Source organism: Drepanopeziza brunnea (genome assembly GCF_022702325.1).
Source record: "Drepanopeziza brunnea f. sp. 'multigermtubi' strain 214-2 chromosome Unknown ctg11, whole genome shotgun sequence".
Classification (NCBI taxonomy): domain Eukaryota; kingdom Fungi; phylum Ascomycota; class Leotiomycetes; order Helotiales; family Drepanopezizaceae; genus Drepanopeziza; species Drepanopeziza brunnea.
In genome coordinates this window covers 2,019,327-2,037,908 of record NW_027094074.1, presented here as the reverse complement: position 1 = coordinate 2,037,908, position 18,582 = coordinate 2,019,327, and the positions used below count along the sequence as shown (strand labels likewise).

The 18,582-nt window shown below is 48.9% G+C and overlaps 3 protein-coding genes across 4 annotated transcripts; 2 read left to right on the top strand and 1 right to left on the bottom strand.

The window, feature by feature from the left end:
* Nucleotides 1-1,187: 1,187 nt before the first annotated feature.
* Nucleotides 1,188-2,887, top strand: L3040_006705 (uncharacterized protein; the record flags this gene model as incomplete). 2 transcript variants are annotated; one of them, XM_066154215.1, is made up of 4 exons in its annotated part: nt 1,188-1,319; nt 1,761-2,005; nt 2,114-2,645; nt 2,789-2,887. In XM_066154215.1, 4 exons carry the CDS (start codon nt 1,188-1,190, stop codon nt 2,885-2,887), a joined length of 1,008 nt encoding a protein of 335 aa, XP_066011191.1. The 2 variants fall into 2 exon arrangements, with proteins under 2 accessions (XP_066011191.1, XP_066011192.1); XM_066154216.1 differs by lacking the exon at nt 1,188-1,319 and adding an exon at nt 1,568-1,582.
* Nucleotides 2,888-3,258: 371 nt separating this feature from the next.
* L3040_006704 (uncharacterized protein) lies at nt 3,259-4,017 on the bottom strand (the record flags this gene model as incomplete). The annotated part of the gene is made up of 3 exons (XM_007292271.1): nt 3,259-3,477; nt 3,598-3,817; nt 3,905-4,017. 3 exons carry the CDS (start codon nt 4,015-4,017, stop codon nt 3,259-3,261), a joined length of 552 nt encoding a protein of 183 aa, XP_007292333.1.
* A 12,400-nt stretch (nt 4,018-16,417) lies between these two features.
* Nucleotides 16,418-17,693, top strand: L3040_006703 (uncharacterized protein; the record flags this gene model as incomplete). Its single annotated transcript, XM_066154214.1, has 4 exons — nt 16,418-16,704; nt 16,861-16,920; nt 17,001-17,007; nt 17,301-17,693. 4 exons carry the CDS (start codon nt 16,418-16,420, stop codon nt 17,691-17,693), a joined length of 747 nt encoding a protein of 248 aa, XP_066011190.1.
* Nucleotides 17,694-18,582: the final 889 nt, after the last annotated feature.

The window sequence follows — 18,582 nt, the reverse complement described above, 5'->3', positions numbered from 1 at the left end:
GCTAGCGATGAGCATAGGCGCTTTAGAGGTTGGGCTGAACATAGGCAGAATGTCTTCCTTCTAATACCCAATCTCCGCCTCCTTTGCCCCTAACAAGATCTTTATCAACTGTCACGCGACAGCTTTTGCCTTGTGCTCCCTCATCTGGTCTGATCCGCGGCCCAACAGCGACGTACAAAGTACGCATTACGCAGCACGCTGTACGCAGTAAGCTAAGGTAAGATAAGTACCGTAAGTATCTCAAATTCACTTCCCCCCTCTCCACCCCACCGAAGAGAAGTCTCCTCTCCTCCTCTTCTCCTCTCTCTTTCTAAAGCCCGGGCCGGGCCGGGCAGGGCACAAGGGGGATCGAACCTCACACCTCACACCTCAACCCTCAACCCTCACACCTCTCTCTGCATACTGTACTGTCCAGTACAGTACAGTACAGTATCGGTATCTTTCTTACTGTACTGTACTGTACTTGTCTAGTACCGGTGTTTACGTATGTTTGGTTGCGGTTTTGGTTTGCGGTGTTGTTGCGCGTCATGCATCCTAGCTGCCTGAGGAGGTAGGTACAGTGGGAGGTAGGCACAGTATCTCAGTAACTCTCTTGCTGGTTGGAAGGTGGGATTGATGAGAGGCACAAGCGAAGAGCAAGCGAAGCACAAGCGCAAGCGAAACAGAGCAAAACAGAGCAAAACACATGGCATGCATGGCATAGCATAGCAGCGCATGATATGATATGATATGATAGCGTACTCGCATTCGCATTTGCGATCAGACCGCACTATACTATACTATACTACACTATACTAGGTACACTAGGTACACTACACTCGGGCCTTTAAAGGGACCTCTTTTTGTGTTTTTTTTCTTCCTCTGGCGACCTTGGTGTACCGTACCGTACCGTATCGTGTTGTATCGTATCGTATCGTGTTGTGTCGTGGGTAGCCTATCTTATCTTATCTACCTATCCTAGCTAGGTAGCTGGCTGTGGTACGGGACGGAGCTGATATCTTTTTTTTTTTTTTTGTGTTCTTTTCTGTTCAAAGTTGTGTTCTTTTTTTTTTTTTCTTCTTCTTATTTTTGCGCTTGCTTTGCTTGCGAGGTTTGATTCTTGATTGTTGGTTGGAGGCGACTGGAGGCGGTTGTGATTGTGATTGTGATTTGGGAACGAGACGGGGTTGGACACGCAGCAGAGCAGGATGAGCGGGATGCGGCGGTTTGTGACGAATGATGGGGTTGGGTTGCGGTTTTTGGATACGGGTGTTGGGGGTGGGGATGGGGATGGAGGTGGAGGTGGAGGTGGGGGAGGAGGGAAGCCGTGGTTGGTTCTGGTGAGTGGAGTTTTGTTTGTATTTGTGTTGGTTTTGGTTAGGTTATGGGAAAGGGGAGTGGGAGGGGAAGTGGGAGGGGGTTTCTGATGCTGTTTTGTATGGTGTTCTTGGATTCCGGGGGGGATAGCGACCTACCTTTGGGTCGAGTGACTAGAAAGGAGGAGGAGGCTGAGAGTGTTAAGACGGTCTCTGGGTTCTGTTTCACCACCCGGTTGGAGCTGAGCCCGTTGTCTTGCCGTCCTGTTTTCATGAGCACTTCTTCCGTGAGCAGTTACTTTGGAGAAAGGGGGAGGAAGCGGTTCCATTGGTTTTTCTTTCCGTCTTGATTATTACTTCTCTTCCCAAGCGCTTCTTCTCCCCCTTCTTCTCAACTCCGTGTCTATCCTCACCCTGTCCTCCCGTATCAATATCCTCCTTCATACCTGTCCTAACATAGTCCAGATCCATGGCTTCACAGGCTCGTCCCAGGTATGGAAACGCAATATCCAGGCTTTCTCTGCCCAGTACAGAGTCATAGTCCCCGACCTCCGGGGCCACGGCGAGAGTGACAAGCCCGATCATGGCTTCCAGGTTAGTCGGCTGGCGATGGATCTGAGAGAGCTGGTGCTGCTGCTGCAGAGCACGGAGGCCGAGCCAGCGAGAGAGTGGAAGGCTATTGGGGGGAGTCTGGGCTGTTCTATACTATGGTATCGATCCCCTCCCTCCCTCACGCATACTCTTCGGAACGAGCATATCGGGGCCACATAACACGTCGTCCTCTCTCCCGGAGAGAGAAATGGTTGACAAAATCACAGGTGCTACGCCTCCCTCTTCACCACATCTCCCTTCACCCACACCATCTTCGTCGACCAGTCACCCCTCCAGAACAGCCTGCCCGACTGGTCCTCGGCCTTCTGCAACCGCGGCATGAACAACGCGCTCGCCGTCTCCGCGCTGCAAACCACGCTCGCCACGTCCCCGGAAACCGCACACCGAGGCACCATCGCCGCCTGTCTCTCCTACCTCGCGTATCCGCTCCCTACCGACTTCCCATCCGAAGAAAAGAGGGAAGAGGTCACCCGCGCGGACGAGGAGTTCTTCCTGGGAGAGGCGATGAAGGGTCACCAGACATGGTACGGTCAGCTGATGGCTGACCACACGGCTCTGGACTGGCGGGCCAGCATCGCCGCGACGTTTGGGAGGGCGAGTCCGAGTCAGACGAAGGTGTTGGTGGTGGCGAGTAGCCGGAGTGGCTGTTTCCCGGCCGAGGGACCGCTGTACGTCGTGGGTTTGGTGGGGGCGAGGGCGAGTGGGGTGAGTGTCGAATGGGGTGGGCACTGGTGTTATGTATGTGCAACTGTTCCCTCTCCTCTCTTCTCTTTTCCTTTTGCTCTGACTTTGACCTTTGGAACGGGGAGGGACGAGCACTTGGGAGAGAAAATGTGTGGAGATGGAGGAGAGTTGCAGAGCCATGCTGACCGTCTGTGAAGTGGGAGGACCCCGAGAAGTTTAACGAGCTGGCGCTGAATTTCCTGTCGGGTGGTGAAGCCGATGCGGCAATGGGGAGGTGGGTTGGGGTGGCTGCTTGAGGCGGTCGAGGCTCCTTGCTTGCTTTTGTTTGGTCCCTGCATAGTTGGTACGTCGTACAGATCCACTCGAAACGTCTTGCAACAAGTATACCAGTATGGTCTCGCTCTCAGAGCTCCCAGAGGACTGGTGTTCTCACGGTTACTATTTTTCTTTCCTTTCCCGCGGTGGCCGTTCAGTTGCGTCACTCGCGACTTCTGGCTTTTCCCCGTATGACAGATGACAGTTCTACATTTTGCTGTCAGATAATGTACATGGATGCACACATGCAAGTCCGCTCTTCCCGAACCTCCACATTGATTCTCAGCTCTCTCTCTCTCTCAGCCTCTTTTGATTAAATCCCCCCTTCCGTCTTTTCCTCCTCCCCCACGACTCATGCCATATCAATCCGCCTCCACCACAGCTCCCCGCGGAAACCATTCCCGCGCTCACTCCCGATGCGCACATACCGGACCTTGACGCCGTCCTCGACGACCTCGAACACGGTGTAGTTGCGGCGCTGCTCGATGCCCACCATGCTCGGCACGTTGGCGACGGTCAGCGGGCCGTGGAAGAGCTGGCCGTGCGTCTCGTTGGCGGGGAGGTCGGTGTTCTGTTTTCCATTCCAAAACACAGGTGGGCGTTAGCCCGGGTTACCGATAGCCAAGATTGAGAGGCGAGATTATCGAGGGGGGGAGGGAGATGGCAAAGGGAAGAGGGAAGAAGCACGTACGATGCTCAGCGGCCCGGCGTAGCCAATGCTGTGTCGGCCGACCAGGGCCCAGTCGGCGTCCGACTGGTTCGGCAAGTAGGGGAAGGTGAGGCCGTCGGGCCGCAGCTCGGGCTCGGTGGCGGTGATGGTGGCGGACATGAAGCCGGAGGCGGTGTAGATGAGTAGGCCGACGGGGTTCTTGCCGTAGACGGCGTCGGGGATGGGGATGTCGTTTTCCGTGCTGGGAGGGAGGGCAAAGGGCGTTAGCTTGGTCTGGTTCGGTTCGGTTGGGTGTGTAGGTCGTCTCATCTCGTCTTTGTCTTCTTACCTGCTAGTGTTCACGAGGGAGTAAACTCCCGCCAGGCTCTGCCAGATGCGAGACGTATCGGCGAAAGCTGTCGATACTAGACAGAGGAAGGGGAAGAGTTGTTGGGTCTTCATTGTGAGAGAGAGAGGGGTGGAATTGGGATTGCGTTGGGCTGGGTTGCTGCTCTTCGCTTCTCCTTGTTGTTTGTTTATAGACTATGTTCTCCTAGCTGTTCTTTCTCCTCCCTCGTCGTTCTGATGGCGTGGGAAGTAGATAGATACACCTAGGTACACCAACCTAAAATCAATGTAAAAGCACAAGAGAAGAGCGACAGCGAAAACAGAAGAGACAGAGGGAGCGTGTATGTTTCCGGAGAATATGTACATGAACACGACCCAGGTTACCTACGGTACCGCTCTACTTATACTCACATCTTACTCTTAATTCTCCTTGGGGGGGGGGGGGGGGGGAAGAGGCTTCTTTCTCGTCCCCCGCTCCCTTTTCATCCTCCTTGTCCCTCCCATCCCTCCCATCCTCCTCCTTCTCTTTCCTTGTCTGCTCAAGGCTCTCCTTACCCCCTTCTCCTTCCGCACGAGCTCTGCAGGAACAAGGCGGCGGCTACGGTCCTACGGGACCACCGCGCGCGCACGGTACGTGGAGGAGGCCGGGAAGAAGGGGGAAAAAAAAAAAAAAAAAAAAAAAACAGACCCCGATGACGAAAGAAGAAGGAAAAGAAGGAAAAGGAGAAAAGGGATCTTTAACTTTAAATTGGTGGCGCTGGGTCAAAGTCTGTTCGCGCTCGGCTCTGTGTGGGGCATTCGGCGAGCTGGTTCTGTTGGTGTGCGTAGGTGCGTGCGTGGAATGGCATGTACGCAGATGCGTAGGGAACGGAGGTATCTACGCGGGCGCAGATGGATGCTGTTTTGAAGGGGCTGATGAGTGGCTGAGGGGATGGTTGGCGAGCTTGGGAGGAAGGGCGGGTTTATGGGACGGATACGGTACTAGTACTAGTACTGTAGAAGAAGAAGACAAGAAGAAGAAGAGAAAAAGACGGGGCAGCCGAGGAAGGATGGATGAGGGTGGATTAGGATAGGGATGGGATGTGGATAAGGATGGATGGGACTCCGTAGTACGTAGCAAGAGAAAGAAAAAAAAGGGGGGACGGCGGGGGGAGGTGGAAATGTATGTACCGGTATATAATGTATAGTTGGTCAGACCAATTGTCCCAGTCCAAGCAGGTAGGTTTCGTATCATCTCAAACCGTATGCCAATCCGGGTTGAAAAAATATCAATAACCATTCAAACAATCACGCTTCGTATCGCGAGCAACTCTGTAACGTAACCAATCTATAACAATAAAAAGTTATATTTATATACTATCAAATATCAAATACCTTCAAATACTTTTATAATACCTATCCATCGCGTAAAAGATTGAAATTTTCGAAAAAAAAAATATATAATCGTCGGCTACCTTGAAATTAATTTGTAGAAAATCCCGACCTGGCAAGGCGGGACAGTAACGGTATACCACTTATTAAAGAACATCAATTAATGTAAAGAAAAATCTTTATATACCTACTCAAAGGACTGTGCTTCCCAAACGTGACTTCAGAATATAAAGATGCATTCATCTATAGTGACCTAATACATCAAATAGTAATGAAAACAAAGCTAAAAACCATCCCAAATAATTCAATTCTACTTGTCTACTTCGAATATCTTAGTAATCACAACCTCGATTTGAAAAAAAAAAAAAAAAAAAAAAAAAAAAAAAAAACGTCTTATAAATCGAAAACAAATGATCCAAGTTATTGCATCACCAAAGGTATTAACTATTAAATCAAGGTTGATAGTGATGCACGTATTCTTTGGATAGATTTAAACAAAAGTCCGATTCCTCGTGTTCCTCGCTTATTCTAGTATTTACATAGCAATTCTGATATATACGCACTATTGTTGTTATTGTTATTGTTTTTGTTTTTGTATTTACTAACGTCGGGCGGAAGCTTTGCCGCTTTAGCTCCCATGGGGTACGGCGACGTGCTACCGGTAAGCCAAGGGGTTACATACATACAAGAAGGCCCTAGAAAGCCATTCAAAGAGCTGCAGCGAGAGCTACTGTCGTCTGCGCCCTTCCCTTACGGAGAAGTTGGATCACAAGTGAAGAGGAAATCTCTCTCCAGGATATATACGCAATAGTAAGGTCGAAAAGTAGGTATGATAAAAGTACCTTTAAGGGGAATGCAGGAGCATTTAGACGGTCAGCTGATCGTCCGATAACCATCTCTTTGAGGGACGATTTTAATAAGTTGGTATGGCTGGTGGATCACCTTAGGCCTATACTTAAGATTGAATAGAATCTGAAAACAAACGATTTAAATTATTTAAATCGTAGCTAAAATTAAATTATTTTATTCAATTAAATGGTTTTTTTTAAAATACTCGTCTTTTCGTATAAAAACCGTCTTAAGACCGTCTTGGAGCGTTCTAAGACCGTCCCATGGCCGTCCCATGGCCGTCCTTAAGCTTAAAACCGTCCCTGGGAACGTGAATTAATAAGCAAATAGTCTTTTTATTACGTGCTGGTCTACCCTTTACTACCTAAACCACCTACTATACCCCCTCTTGATAAGGTCTGCAAAGGCGGCCGACGTACGCGGGTAGACTTTTGCTAAATCGGTCGATTTCGATTATAAAAAAATTAAAGCGTTGATATACAAGCCTTAGCAGCGATACCGAGAAATATCTTGGCGTCGAACTTCTTAAATTATTATTAAACAATTTTATTTAAAAGATAATTTTTATCTATAACTATATCTTCTTTAAAATGGTCATCGAACTATTTCAATTTTTTAAAACGAGCTTATTAATAAATCTATTTTAAAAATATAGACAAGGACGGCCATAAGACGGCCACAAAACGGTCTCTTTCAATGGGACGGTCTTCTCGGCAAACTATTATTCAAAAGAGCTTAGTACTGAATTTAAGCGGTCTAATAACCGTCTTTTATAAAAGAGGGTCAGAGGACCGCTGAAATGACCCCCTACCTGCCTTTAAGGTACTGTCCCGCCTTGGTGGTGCCGACTTGCTACAGCAAGTCGGTCAGTTCTTTCGAATGAAATCCTAGGCAACCAACCGATGATTATCCGTTGCGCAAAGGATTGATTTTTTTTTTTTGTTTTTTAAAGAAAAAAAAAGTTGAGAAACAAAAATTCTCTTACTGATTTTCTTTCGATAAATTCCTTTATTTTCCTTCTTCCTTTTTTTTCACCAAACTTGCTGCTTATCGATTACTAAGCTTAAAAGACTGGGGAATACGATAAACGTCAGCTAGAGTATACTATGCGATTTCTGCAACTTGAATAAGTCCACAAAGCGATTTCTGATGTTATTGGATAATGGATAAGAGAGTCGTCGCAATCGAGGCCTTTTTGACTGGGGGCTTTTTGTAGACAAGGCTGGTGAATGCAGTTGATATCGTGAAATACTCCGTATGGATTTTTCTCATATGAAATGAGATACTGGCTTGGATTGACTGCTTGGATTGACTATAACCGAATGCCCGCAGGTTTATAATCCGCGCATTGATTATTGAATCACGCCTCCGTGCGTATGGGTTTCTTTGGCTTCGAAAGGGGGAGGGCTCTTTTTTCTTCTTTTTTTTTTTCCTTCGAAATTAAAAAAAGATGAGAAAGGTAGGGATGGAGATTAGGGTGGAGATAGAGATGAAGATAAAGATGAAGACAAAGATGAAGACAAAGATGAAGACAAAGATGAAGATGAAGATGAAGATAAAGATGTAAGTAAATGAAGATAAAGATACCGATAATGATGTCTTCGTAAAAAGAAGTTGAAGTTTAAGAAGAGGAGAAGAGGAGGAGAAGAAGAGAAGGAAAGAGAAAAGAGAACAGGAGAGAAGAGAAGAGAAGTGACGAGAGCAGAATGGCTGAAGAACAGAAGAGAAGGACTCGAAATACTTCTTTTTGATAATTCGGAGAACGATCCGATTGAAAGGTTGTACAACTACTGTATATATACTACGTACTAGTACGTAGTACAAAGTCCGTCCAGGCAGGGGAGAGTGGGGGGAAGCTTTCCGGAAACCTTCACCGGCGCGCTCGACCGTGAGGCTCGCCCAGTCCATACAGTATTATTTTAAGATTCATCTTTGATTTTTTTTTCTTACTGCTACTACGTAGTAGTACGTACTGTCTCCCTCCTCAGGAACGATCGTCGGGCCCAGTCTAGCTTCGTAAATCGTAGAGCGGTGTTTTCTGAATGGCTCAACGCCATGTCAACTCTGTTGCACAGATTAGGTACTACTAGTAGTACTACGTACTTGCCTAAAGCTACTACTACGTAGTACGTTTCAAGACCGAATCCTGAGAAGTCGATTAGCTCAAGTCTTAGTAAGAGCTTTTGCAGAATTCTACTACTACGTACTTCCACTGCATTTCGAGAGGGGATAATAGTACGTAGTAGCTTCAAGTCTTAGTAAGAGCTTTTGTAAAATTATACTTTCCGTAACATTTTGAAGGGGATAATAGCTTTATACTGGTAGTAGTACTACTACTACGTAGTACATCGTAGAGCGAGGATTCCAGAATGGCTCAACGCCATATCAACTCTATCGCACAGATTATGTACTACTACGTAGTAGATCGTACTACTAATAGTGCTTGCCTAAAGCTACTTTGCAAGGCCGAATCCTCATAATAGTAGTAAGTCGATTAGCTCAAGTCTTAGTAAGAGCTTTTGCCAAATTATACTTTCCGCAACACTTTGAAGGGGGATCATACTACTACGTAGTAGCTTTATACTGATACTACGTGAATCGTAGAGCGAGGATTCCAGAATGGCTCAACATTTTATCAACTCTATCGCACAGATTATGTACTACTAGACACTACTAATAGTGCTTGCCTAAAGCTACTCTGCAAGGCCGAATCCTCATAGTAATAAGTCGATTAGCTCAAGTCTTAGTAAGAGCTTTTGCCAAATTATACTTTCCGCAACACTTTGAAGGGGGATCATACTACTACGTAGTAGCTTTATACTGATACTACGTGAATCGTAGAGCGAGGATTCCAGAATAGCTCAACATTTTGTTAACTTTATCGCACAGATTATGTACTACTAGTAGTACTATAATACTGTACTAGTAGTAGTACCTGCCTAACGCTACCGGTACTCTGCAAGGCCGAATCCTTACAAGTCGATTAGCTCAAGTCTTAGTAAGAGCTTTTGCCAAATTATACTTTCCGCGACACTTGAAGGGGGATCATACTACTGCGTAGTAGCTTTATACTGATACCACGGTACAAGCCTAAGTATTACCCCTCGAGGGTGCCTTAAAAGTTTAGTTTCCACTTGAAACCCCCTGTTTTCCCTACCCTCGAGGGGTAATACTTACGCCTGCGACGTAGTACTACGTGAATCGTAGAGCGAGGATTCCAGAATGGCTCAACATTTTATCAACTCTATCGCACAGATTATATACTACTAGTAGTACTATAATACTGTACTAGTAGTAGTACCTGCCTAACGCTACCGGTACTCTGCAAGGCCGAATCCTTACAAGTCGATTAGCTCAAGTCTTAGTAAGAGCTTTTGCAAAATTCTACTTTCCATAACACTTTAAAAAGGGGGTAACAGCTTTAGACTAGTAAATCGTAGAGCGAGGTTTCGGTTACGGCTAAGAAGAGGCAGTTTTGTCGTAGCTACCAATCTGTACGCTACGTCGTATGCAAGAAAAGACGAGGCAAGAAAGAAGTGCTGCGATACAGGTCCGACGATAGGTATACTACCGTACGTATGTGAGGGGCGGCTGCGGGAGCGGCCGCGTCACATGACCTCGGATGACAAAGCACAACCCAACCTAGCCAGCTCAGGCAACCAGAACCGTGACAGTTTCTAGAATGGCTCAACGCCTTATCAACTCTGTTGCACGGATCAGGTACTGCCACTACATCGTGGAAACTAAACTTTTGAGGCACCATCCAGGGGTAACAGTTACGCCTGTACCGTGGGTAGATACTACTAGTATAGTAATACGACTACTTGCCTAAAGCTACCACGGTACAGGCCTAAGTATTACCCCTCGAGGGTGCCTTAAAAGTTTAGTTTCCACTTGAAACCCCCTGTTTTCCCTACCCTCGAGGGGTAATACTTACGCCTGCGACGTAGTACGTAGTACTACCACGGTACAGGCCTAAGTATTACCCCTCGAGGGTGCCTCAAAAGTCTAGTTTCCACTTTAAAAACCCCTGTTTTCCCTACCCTCGAGGGGTAATACTTACGCCTGTACCGTGGTACTACCTTTTCAAGGCCGAATCCTTACAAGTCGACTAGTTCAAGTCTTAGTCAGAGCTACTGCCAAATTATACTTTCCACCACATTTTGAAGGGGGGTAAATAGCTTTATAGTGATACTACGTACTACTACGTAGTAGTACAAGTACTACTAAATCGTAGAGCGGTGGTTTCCAGAATGGCTCAAACGCCTTATCAACTCCATCGCACAGATCAAGTAAAGGCTAAATGCTAGCCCAAAGCTACTTTTCAAGGCTGAATCCTTATACTACGTAGTAGTACAACGCAGTACGTACTACGTACTTCTAGTAGTCGTCCTACCAAGTTGACTAGTTCAAGCCTTAGTACAGTAAGAGCTTTTGCCAAATTATACTTTCCACTACGTTTTAGAAAGGGGGGGGGGGTACGTAGTACGTAGTAGCCTTATACCGTACTACTAAGTACTGTAAGTACGTATTGTACTAGTCGTAGTACTACGTAGATCGTAGAGCGAAGGTTTCCAGAATCGCTCAACGCCTTATCAACTCCATCGCACGGATCAAGTACTACTACTACGTAAATGCTGCTAGCCTAAAGCTACTTCTCCAAGGCTGAATCCGGATAAGTTGACTGGTTCAAGCGCTGGTGAGAGCCCCTGCGGATTTATCCTTTCCGACGTGTATTCAGACACTCTTTTTCCCCGTGCATGAATACCTACCTACTGTGCTGTACAGTACACGTCGAAAGGTACTACGTACGTACAGTACGTAGTAGTACTACTGTATAGTACGTAGTATAATCTTGCAAGGAAGGGATCTGACCAGGTCTCAACCCGATCAACTTATCCTCCGTAAGGATTCATCCAGCCTGGGAAAGTATAACACGCAGTACCTAGTACTACCTTCGGGCTAGTACTAGCATTTCGTCTGTGCGACAGCGTTAGCAAGGCTGCGAGCCATTCAGAAACCACCGCTCTACGATTCACGGGCCTAGACTGGGTCTGCCCTGTGCTCGTAAGGGGGGGGGGGGGGGAAAGGGGGCAGAGAGTCCAAGGCGAAAGGATAATCTCGCAAGGGCTCCTCTTTACTTGTTGTACTGTACCTACTACAATAGTAGTAGTACGTAGTACGTCCCAAGGCTTAAACTACCTCTGTCATAAACCTGTCAGGATTCATTCAGCCTTAACAAGAGTTCTCGCTGTGGAGAGCAAGTACGTAGTACTACTGTTGCTACGACTACGACTACGATTACTACGTAGGACTATTTTCTATGCGCAATCAAATCAACAAACGGGTCTTTGAGCCACTCTTCCAGGTAGCAAATCACCGCTTCACGATCTGCCTGTATCGCTGAGTTCGATCGGCACATACCACTATCTCCATGACGAAGATCCGTAGTTTTTTTTTTTTTTTTTTTTTTTTTTTCTTTTTTCTTTCATCGAGGGTTTGACATGAAACGACCTTTGACATCCTAAATACGTAGGACTACTATCCCTTTTTCTAACGGTACTACTAGTAGTACTACTAGTAGTACTACTACTAGTAGTAGTAGTACTACGTAAATCATATCCTGGAAAGTATAATCAGCTTTTATGCTCTGCCCCTCCCCCTCCCCCTGAATACTACGCACTCGTCGAAAGGATAATCTCGCAAGGGTAGAATCTTACCAGGTCTTAGTACGTACTACGTACGTAGTAGTAGAATCCGACCAACTTACTATATACTCTGTAAGGATTCAGTCAGCCTTGAAAAGGTAGTGCCACTACTACCACGTCCTATACTACTACGTACGTAGCAGAAAACCATCACTCTACGATTTACTACTACGTAGTACTACTAGTAGTTAGGTACTCCGGTATCAGGCTACCGGTACGTACTTACTACGTATCCCCCTCCCCCTCCCCCTTCCAAAATATCTAGTAGTATCAAGGAAAGGATAACTTTTGCAAACAGCTCTCTCTCTTACTACGTACGTACTACTACTTACTGTAAAGCTCCAACGAATCGACTTACCGTACAAGGATTCGGCCTTGAAAAATACTACTACGACTACTACGACTACTAGCTTTAGGCAAGTACTACGTCCTACTTCCTACTTCCTACTTCCTACTACACTGACTACCCTCTAGCCCACGCGACAAAGCCAACAAGGCTCTACCGCATCTACGCCATGCACAAACGGCCGCTCTACGAATTTACTGCACCTTCCAGTAAGATCCCCCTCCAAACACTCTCTCATCTCGTCTCATCTTATACTACTACCACTACTACTACCACTACTACTACTACTACTACTACTACTACTACTTTCCCAACCAAGGTATAGCTATTATCGGGGGGGGCGTTCGGGGAGGAGAAACACTCCTACCTCCTCCTCCTCCCTATCTCCTCCTCCCTAGTACGTACTGCGCACCACCACCACCACAGTAAGTACCTACCTACTAAAAGTAAATCTCCCAAATCACCTCCCATCATCCTCTCTCTCTCTCTCTCTCTCTCTCTCACACGAACACGTGCCCCTCACCACCTCTCCGCCTACGCAAAACCCCACAATGCAGACAAGACGGCCCTCTCGCTCGGTCGAGGAATGGGACGCACAGGACGTAGTAGTACCATAATACCATAATACCACAGTACCATAGTACCATAATAGTAGTACGTACTACCAGAACGGCGGTTTTTTTTTTTTTTTTTCTCCCCAAGGTTACTTGTACCTACTGTGTGTGAATGATGGCCTTTCGACGGTTTTACACTTTGCGGATTAGGTAAATACTTGCTCAGAGCTAAGGACGACGTACTACGTACTACGGTACTGCTGCTGCTGGACTGCGGACGACGACGTGCGACGACGTGGGGACTGTTTAAGGCTGAATCCGGGAATGGTGATTGGTTGTGGCCCTGGTGGGAAGCCCTGCGAGGTGAGACTTTCGACGCGTGCTCTTGGGAAGGGAGGGGAGGGGGGTGGGGACGGGAGACAAGGTTCGCACGGTATTATTTAAGATTTTTTTTTGGGTAGGGGGGGGGGGGAAGTGGGGATCTTTTTATAGAGAGTTTGGGAGAGAGTTTGGAGAGAGAGTTTCGAGAAGGGTTTTTATGTGGAGCGATGTGAGATGGTGCGGCGATGTTGATTTTAGGTTGTCGTTGTCAGAGGTACTGACTGCGGTTTTGGCGGTGGGGAGGGGATAGCTGAGAGAGGGAGGGAGGGAGGGAGGGAGGGAGGGAGACAGAAAGTGTGTGTGTGTGTGTGATAACCTAATACTTTCACTCCAAGGATTCGTTCCTGCAGGAAGGAGTCGGTTGTGTAGACAGAGTATGCGCTCGAGAATTAGTTAGTGTAGGGCGGGCGGGTGATCGGCAATGTGAGTTGAATGGATTCGAGATTAGAAACGAAGATCGATATACTAGTAGTACGTACTACGAGACTACGAGATGTTCTGGCTGGAATCCTCGGTTGGGTGGTGGGTGGGGGTGGATAGTGGATAGTGGATAGTGGATAGTGGATAGTGGATAGTGGATAGTGGATAGTGGATAGTGGATATAATGGTAGTATATGGTTGATTGGTTGATGATCACGGAATGTGATCACGGATGTGAGAGAAAGAGGGGAGGAGAGAAGGGAGAGGTGGTGTGTGGTGGTGTGGTGGTGAGATGAATCGCGAGGGGAGAGGAATGGGGAGAGGGAGCCGCTATCAATCGATGCGCCGAGAGAGAGCGATCGTAGTGCCGCCACGGTAGATGCAATCGACGGGAAAAGAGGAGAGGAGAGGAGAGGTAGCCGCTATCAATTATCAATTCTTGTCTCGGGTAGAGTAAGCAGGTAGAGGAAGCGGAAGAGGAAGATAAGAGACGGCAGGACGACGGGAGCGATAGCGGTTAGCGGATGGCGGATAGCGGATGGCTGATGGCTACGTAGTAGGTAATGGCGTAGTAATGGCTAGTGAGGTGGCTGCAACGTGCGTAGTAGGTCGTAGTAGGTCGTGGTCGTAGTAGGTCGTAGTAGTACGTCCTGAGGGCAGATGGAGCTGCATGTACGTAGTATGACTGAGCTGAGCTGCGCTGGCTGCTGCACTGGCTGCTGCACTGGCTGCTGCACTGGCTGCTGCACTGGCTGCCCTGGCTGCCCTGGCCGCCCTGCGCTGCCCTGCACTGCCCTGCACTGCGTCCTGATCCCCCTCCCCTCCTCCCCTCCTCCCCCTGCTCCTGTCCTGTAGCTATGACTTGCCTCGGTCATTTTTCTGATACTCGTATCCTCCGCACGCAGGTACGACGTACGTAGTACGTAGTACGTACAGTACTACTACCATCTCCGAGAAAGTTCGACGGCGGGCGGCTAGATCGATGGGTGTGTTTCATCCAATTCTGAGCGTCCGTCGAATCTTATCCGAGCGAGCGTGGGGGATGCAGCCCGGCTGGGAACTGTATCCGGAGATGGGCGGAGAAGCGAGCCCGGGCGTGGCTCTATCGGACCATCATAGTAGTACGAGTAGTAGGTAGTACTACCTAGGTACGTAGTACTCTGGACTTACTACGGACTACGTCGTCGTACATACTACTACTACGTACTAATGCTTACAGTTACAACCTACTACGACTACGACTACGACTACGACGTACTACTAATTACAGTTACAACCTACTACTTCTAGTTACAACCTACTACAAACTACTTCTACAACTTAGTAGTACTCCCTACGGCCGACGGACTACCTACCTACATTACGGTGGACCTACGACGACCTACCTAGGAGGAGTAGCGGGGCGTGGGGTGCCGGTGGAGATGCGGGTGGGATGGCAGGAAGGAAGAACTCATAACCGTAGCAGTAGCGTAGGATCGATCGACAAGTATTGGAGTCTGATTCTGACTTTAACCGGAAAGGAGCAGCAGAGAAGGAAGCAGAGAAAACACGAGGAAAGAAGAAAATCGACTTGAAGTGCCGGTGCTAGTGGTCCTTGGGCGATGGTAAGAGCCGTGAGAAAGCTTGCGGCCGGTGATGTGATGGATGCATCCCGAGATGTGGAAAATGCGGAGACGAAGTTATGCCGAGCGAGACCCTGGATTTCTCGGTGGTCAATGGCCGATGGTCTATGCTGCCATCGACGCAGCCCTGAGGCAATATAAAGTAGATGAATGGCGCCAACCCTCCTGCTGGTCGCGCGATCATTTGTACAGTACCGGATCATTTGTTGAATGTTGACGAACCCCTCGGCAATGTTTCAGCTCTCTCCTTGACTCCATCTCGATCTCCATCTCCATCTCGATTCCACCACTTCGACCTCGTGCCCGGATGCGGAAAGCAGAACGCAACACCAGCACGCACGCCATCGGCGCACCACGACGGAACTACCGGTAACTCACCCACACGCACTACTCTCGTCGACCTACGACCCCGTCCGCACTACCGCTACGACGACGACTACGACGACGACGACTACTACGACGAATACTACGAGTATTACGACTACTCCTACTTCTACTACGACTTCTACGACTACTACGACTACTACTACTTCTACTACTACTTTTACTACCACTCCTCCTCCTCCTCCTCCTCCTCCTCCTCCTCCTCCTCCCTACTCGTCCAACACGACCCAGAGCTGGAAGCACGCCATTGTCGTGCGCACGGCACCTTCAGCGGTCGGCGGTCAGCGGTCAGCGGTCGGCTTGGACGGGGACTGGGACTCGAGTGTGTGTCTATTAATAAGAATCCGATCTTCCCTTCTGCTTCATCACTCTCGAAGCAACCGGCGCGCACAATCCACACCACGCGTACCACGACGGCCATCCATCGATCGATCCATCAAACAATCATACACGTATCCTCACCCTCATCCTCATCCTCACCCGCTGTCGGCTGGGTCGGTCTGATCGTGTGGTCGGTTGATTGATATATCCACCCCACCCCACCCCACCCCCACCCCCTTGGCTGCTTGCAGCGCAACTCCGTTATCGCTCGCTTGCTCACAACGGCCGAGGCGGGCGTGGTCTAGGCCATCACTCACTCACTCAATCAATCAATCCTTATCTTTCTAACTTATTACTTATCGGACTGGCCTCCCCTCCCGCCCATTCCATTCACCTCCATTCAACCCCGTTCAACTCCATCCACCTCCACTCGACTCTGTACAACTCCACTGCCATTCCCCGTATTCCACATCCGTCGACCACCAGCTCGTCGATCCCTCCCAATTGTCCGATCTACATCCATCCATAGATCCGTCCATCTACAGACATCTCCCAGCGATGGCACAATCTCGTCCCCCGCCGGGCCGCCCCTACGCCGCCGCTACTTCTCCGCCGCTGTCCCCTCGCACCTATACCGAGAAGAAACATTCCTCGAGGAGGAGATCCGGAAAGGACGTGGTAGTGATAGTGAGCGAGAAGAAGGCTCTGCGGCCCGCCGCTGTGACGCGCAAGACGGCTGCCGTACATCCCATCCGAGGCGGCGGCTACAACAGCAGCAGCAGGAGTCAGAAGGAGCAGCACGAAGATGAAGGTCGCGATAGTGGGGAGAGCTTCCTCCAGTTCTGGTACGTCTGTCGCTCTGTTGTCATGGGCGCAGGAACGAGGGCAATCGTCCCCGTGGGGGATGCATACCGTCCCAGATCCCTTGCCTTGCATGATTGCCCTACCTCCCTACCTACCTGCGACCCTACCCGAGCACAGCCAACTGACAAGTCATATAGCATGACCTGCGAAAAGCAATTCCTGCCCGCCGACAACCTCGTCCTCTACTGTTCCGATTCGTACGTATCCCGCTCCAGTCCATCCATCCCTCCCTCCACCCTTCCTTGCATTACGGACTGACACCCACCCCCCCCCCCAGCTGCCGCGTCCACGACCAAACCTCATCCAACCAGACCTCCTACTACCCCTCCTCCTCCTCTCCCCCCCTCACCCCCTTTGCCCGTCACTTTTCCTCCTCCCACGACGACGGCCCAGACATCATCCCGCCCTTCTCCCCCACGCAGTCTCGGCCGCGCTCCTACTTCAACTCAGACCCCTACTCGGAGAGCCCCTCGCACCAATACTCGGCTTCGCCCCCACCCTCCGAATCCCAATCGACGCGCTCCACCTCCTCTACCGCCCTCGACTCCCTCCGCACCCTCGCCACGGCCCTCCCTAGATCCCCCCCTCACACGCCCACTCGCGCGCCCACCCCTCCTCGCCGCCCAGGTCCGCCGCCTCTTCCGCCTCTTCCCTCGCCCGCTCCAGCTCTGGGGTCTGGGACTACATCCCCTTCACCGGCAGCAAGGTCACCATGCCCACCCCCTCCGCGACGCCCGGGAATTCGTACTCGCACATGAGTGCTGCCGGGACGAGTGCGAGCAGTGGGCGGAGCAGGGAGGACCTGTACGCGTATGGGAAGAGCCAGATGGCCGGTGGCGGCGGTGGTGGCGGCTATGGGAGCACGGGGGGCATGGGCATGGATCGTCCGCTGCCGCCGCGGACGGGGCCGAGTGGGTACGGGCACCGCCCGAGGAGTATCGATCTCGTGACGCCGCTCGCGGGGTATTGAGGGGTGTGTGGGTGGCTCAGCCTGCCCTGGCCTGATCTGAGATGGTTGCGCGAGGAGCCCCGAGGAGGAGCGAGATGGCGATGAAAGTGTACACGGAATCAAGCTTGGTGTTGGGGAGGGCGTTGTGCGGTGATGGATTTCTGGTGGGATTGCATCGACTAGGCAGCAAGAAGAGGATGAAAATAAGGGCCTGAAGAGCATTTAGAGTCAACTGATTGTTATCGGCTGGATAGAAGCATAGCATAAGTAACATGCGATATACATTTCATGTTTATCGGCATTAGAGATAAATATATAATAGCTAAATATCAAATACGAATGCCTAGTAATCGTCGGTTTCCTGAAGTTTTAATTCGAAAGAATTGACCGACTTGCTGTAGCAAGTCGGCACCACCAAGGCGGGACAGTAACGGTGTACCACTTATTAAACAATGACTATTAATACCAAAAAAAAAATCTTTATATGCTAAGAAAATATTGCTTTACAAATGGGAACTCAAATTATAAAGATGTATTTATCTGTGGTAGTCTAACATATTAAAATGTCATGAAAAAATAGTCCAAAAACTGTCTCAAATAATTTAAATTGACTTTGTCTATGACGAATATCTTAACCACTACAACCTTGATTTAAAAAAAAAAAAAAAAAAAAAAAAAAAAAAAAAAACGTCACATGGATCGAGAAGAAAAGGATTTAATGTATGATATTACTAAAATCATTAATTATGAAATGGGAGATGGTCGTGAGGCAGGTATTTTTATATTAGGTTTGAGAAAAAAGTCCGATTTTGGTGGGTTTTGGGTTATTTTGGGTGGGTATTTGAGCGGTGATTTTGATAGATAGATAGGTAGGTAAGGTAGGTAAGGTACGCATTATTAAGATTGAAAA